This window comes from Teleopsis dalmanni, chromosome 1, assembly GCF_002237135.1.
Source record: "Teleopsis dalmanni isolate 2A chromosome 1, ASM223713v2, whole genome shotgun sequence".
NCBI classification, from domain to species: Eukaryota; Metazoa; Arthropoda; class Insecta; order Diptera; family Diopsidae; genus Teleopsis; species Teleopsis dalmanni.
This window is the reverse complement of record NC_051846.1, coordinates 131666309-131670433: the sequence shown is the minus strand read 5'-3', so window position 1 is coordinate 131670433 and position 4125 is coordinate 131666309. Positions and strand designations below refer to the sequence as shown.

The 4125-nt window shown below is 37.3% G+C and overlaps 2 protein-coding genes across 2 annotated transcripts; one reads left to right on the top strand and one right to left on the bottom strand.

The window, feature by feature from the left end:
* Positions 1–945, top strand: LOC119666146 (uncharacterized protein K02A2.6-like). Its single transcript, XM_038075428.1, has one exon. The coding sequence runs from the start codon at positions 1–3 to the stop codon at positions 943–945; it is 945 nt and encodes a 314-aa protein (XP_037931356.1).
* A 1482-nt stretch (positions 946–2427) lies between these two features.
* Positions 2428–3144, bottom strand: LOC119666145 (uncharacterized protein K02A2.6-like). Its single transcript, XM_038075427.1, has one exon. The coding sequence runs from the start codon at positions 3142–3144 to the stop codon at positions 2428–2430; it is 717 nt and encodes a 238-aa protein (XP_037931355.1).
* Between the last annotated feature and the right edge of the window lie 981 nt (positions 3145–4125).

Sequence of the window (4125 nt, the reverse complement as noted above, 5' to 3'; positions counted from 1 at the left end):
ATGGGTGCAGTTCTCATACATCAATTTAATGACGGAACGCTTCACCCAATTATGCACTACTCAGCTACATTCAATGCAGCAGAGCGGAAGTATCCTCAAATACACAAGGAAGATCGATCTCTCGTGTTTGGATTAAAAAAATGTCACTATTACATTTCTGGTCGTCACTTTACCATTCATATCGACCACAAGCCACTTCTTGCTATATTCAACCCGAAAAATGGCATCCCGTTGTTTACAGCGGCTCGCCTGCAACGTTACGCAATCACTATTCTGTCATACGACTTCTCTATTGAATACATAAATACTGACAGCTTTGGATATGCCGATATTCTTTCTCGACTAATCGCAAACCATGTAAAACCTGATGAAGATACCGTCATAGCATCTATTCAATTAGAAGAAGACGAGGACCTCAAAATCAATTGTTTTACGGTAGAAACAGCCACCAAACTTCCAATCACTTTCACTACAATTCAAACAGCAACCAAAGCCTACCATACTCTCAATAAGGTCACGTTCTACAGCCAAAATGACTGCTGGCCTCAAAAGAAAAAACAAATCACAGATAATGAAGTAGCGGCCTTTTTTCAGCATCGACATCATCTTACGATCCAACAACAGAGTATTTTCTTTGGTGAGAGAATTGTTATTCCCAAAATTTACCACCAGCAAGTCCTTGAAGATCTCCATAATGGACATCCAGGTGAATGTCGTATGAAACTTCTTGCTGCTACCAAAGTTTTTTGGCCAAACATTAATCTTGATATCGAACATGTGGTCAAAACTTGTGACACATGCGCTATAGCCTCAAAAAGTCCAATGAAATGTACTCCTCAACAGTGGAAAATTCCTTCTGCACCATGGAAACGAATTCATATTGACTATGCTGGTCCAATCGATAGCAATTACTTCCTTGTTATCATAGACGCCTTTAGCAAATGACCAGAAATATTCAAAACTTCAACTACTACTGCAGCTAAAACTATTGAGTTCATTCAGAAAGCTTTTGCGCAACACGGCCTTTGTGACACGATTGTTAGTGATAATGCTCCGCAATTCATCTCGCAAAAATTCAAAAATTTTTGCGACTTCCAAGCAATTAATCACATATCTACAGCTCTATACAGTCCACAATCAAATGGCCAAGCAGAACGGTTCGTTGACCTACTCAAATCAGGACTTAAAAAGGCTAAGGGAAGTATCACTTGCTATCGATACACACCACCCTGTAATCTCGGTATGAAATCACCATCTGAGCTCCTAAATGGCAGAAAAATTAAAATTCGTCTTGACTGCATTCAACAGCAAAAACAGGAAGGCGAATTAGAAAAACAAAGTAATCAGCAAGAGACAAAATTAAAGCAGTTCAGCATTGGAGATAACGTTTACTATAAACTTCATTCCAATAATAATAAATGGACTTGGATACCATCTGTAATCATAAAGAAACTTGGAGTAGTCAATTATGAAGTCAAAATTGACCAGGAAAGTAATGATGATCTCCACTCTCACCCAGAACTTAACTCAGTTTATGTCAATCATGCAAACTACTCTTAACGAGATAGTTAAAATGCAAAGCCAATTAATGCAAATGTTCTTGTCTAAATAATGAGTACTTTAAAAAATTTGTACATGGAATGCAAACGGCTTAAGCCAACATAAACTTGAACTCACAAATTTCATGCTCAGAAACATATCTAACAAACAAAAATTTCTTTTTTATTCCTAGTTATTTATTTTATAAAACCAATCACCCAGATGGCAAAGCACATGGTGGACAGGTATTTCGATACGAAGGCGTCTAAAACATAACTTTCTAGATACATGATTGACATAAACTGAGTTAAGTTCTGGGTGAGAGTGGAGATCATCATTACTTTCCTGGTCAATTTTGACTTCATAATTGACTACTCCAAGTTTCTTTATGATTACAGATGGCATCCAAGTCCATTTATTATTATTGGAATGAAGTTTATAGTAAACGTTATCTCCAATGCTGAACTGCTTTAATTTTGTCTCTTGCTGATTACTTTGTTTTTCTAATTCGCCTTCCTGTTTTTGCTGTTGAATGCAGTCAAGACGAATTTTAATTTTTCTGCCATTTAGGAGCTCAGATGGTGATTTCATACCGAGATTACAGGGTGGTGTGTATCGATAGCAAGTGATACTTCCCTTAGCCTTTTTAAGTCCTGATTTGAGTAGGTCAACGAACCGTTCTGCTTGGCCATTTGATTGTGGACTGTATAGAGCTGTAGATATGTGATTAATTGCTTGGAAGTCGCAAAAATTTTTGAATTTTTGCGAGATGAATTGCGGAGCATTATCACTAACAATCGTGTCACAAAGGCCGTGTTGCGCAAAAGCTTTCTGAATGAACTCAATAGTTTTAGCTGCAGTAGTAGTTGAAGTTTTGAATATTTCTGGTCATTTGCTAAAAGCGTCTATGATAACAAGGAAGTAATTGCTATCGATTGGACCAGCATAGTCAATATGAATTCGTTTCCATGGTGCAGAAGGAATTTTCCACTGTTGAGGAGTACATTTCATTGGACTTTTTGAGGCTATAGCGCATGTGTCACAAGTTTTGACCACATGTTTGATATCAAGATTAATGTTTGGCCAAAAAACTTTGGTAGCAGCAAGAAATTTCATACGACATTCACCTGGATGTCCATTATGGAGATCTTCAAGGACTTGCTGGTGGTAAATTTTGGGAATAACAATTCTCTCACCAAAGAAAATACTCTGTTGTTGGATCGTAAGATGATGTCGATGCTGGAAAAAGGCCGCTACTTCATTATCTGTGATTTGTTTTTTCTTTTGAGGCCAGCAGTCATTTTGGCTGTAGAACGTGACCTTATTGAGAGTATGGTAGGCTTTGGTTGCTGTTTGAATTGTAGTGAAAGTGATTGGAAGTTTGGTGGCTGTTTCTACCGTAAAACAATTGATTTTGAGGTCCTCGTCTTCTTCTAATTGAATAGATGCTATGACGGTATCTTCATCAGGTTTTACATGGTTTGCGATTAGTCGAGAAATAATATCGGCATATCCAAAGCTGTCAGTATTTATGTATTCAATAGAGAAGTCGTATGACAGAATAGTGGTTGCATAGGCGAGCCGCTGTAAACAACGGGATGCCATTTTTCGGGTTGAATATAGCAAGAAGTGGCTTGTGGTCGATATGAATGGTAAAGTGACGACCAGAAATGTAATAGTGACATTTTTTTAATCCAAACACGAGAGATCGATCTTCCTTGTGTATTTGAGGATACTTCCGCTCTGCTGCATTGAATGTAGCTGAGTAGTGCATAATTGGGTGAAGCGTTCCGTCATTAAATTGATGTATGAGAACTGCACCCATATCGTATTCTGAAGCATCAGTAGCTAAAATTATTTTCTTTGCTGAATCGAAGTGCGTGAGACATAGATCAGAAGCTAATACATTTTTAATATTGTTGAATGCTTCATTATGATGTTGTTTCTATTCAAACTTCTTATCTTTTTTTAAAAGTTTATCTAAAGGACCGCGAAGGCTTTTCATACTTTTAATGAATTTCCCATAATAATTTACAGCTCCTAAAAATGCTCATGTTTGTTGCAAATTTGTAGGTGGTGGGAGATCTTGGATTGATCGAAGTTTCTCTGGATGTGGTCTGATACCATATTGATCTACCGTGTGTCCGCAGAACTCGACAGATGTTTCTCCAAACTTACACTTCTCGAAGGTTGAAACCATAATCCTGAATACGTTTTAAGGTTTTAAACTATTGAATTTTGTGGTTTTCTTCATTAATTCCCGAACAGATCATATCATCAATAAACCCAATGGTATTGGTTCCGCTAAGCATTGTATCAACAATCTGTTGAAAAATGCCAGGGGCTGTTTTAACACCTTGCTGCAGTCTAAGTAATGTAACGACACAAAATTTTATTAATTAAAATTTGATCGTTACAACATCGTGGGTATAACTGCCTACACAATAAAAGAAACACTCACTTGAATACATATAATCGACGGTTCCTACAATAAAAAAATTGTTAAGTACGGATAAGCACATTAACTTAACCAACTCACCGCAGCCTCCCGCAATACATGCCACACCAAAAACGCAACAGGTCACC

Bases quoted from the DNA above. Each gene is read 5' to 3' on its own strand.
- LOC119666145 (XM_038075427.1), bottom strand. From the start codon at position 3,144: ATGGCATCCCGTTGTTTACAGCGGCTCGCCTATGCAACCACTATTCTG.
- LOC119666146 (XM_038075428.1), top strand. From the start codon at position 1: ATGGGTGCAGTTCTCATACATCAATTTAATGACGGAACGCTTCACCCA.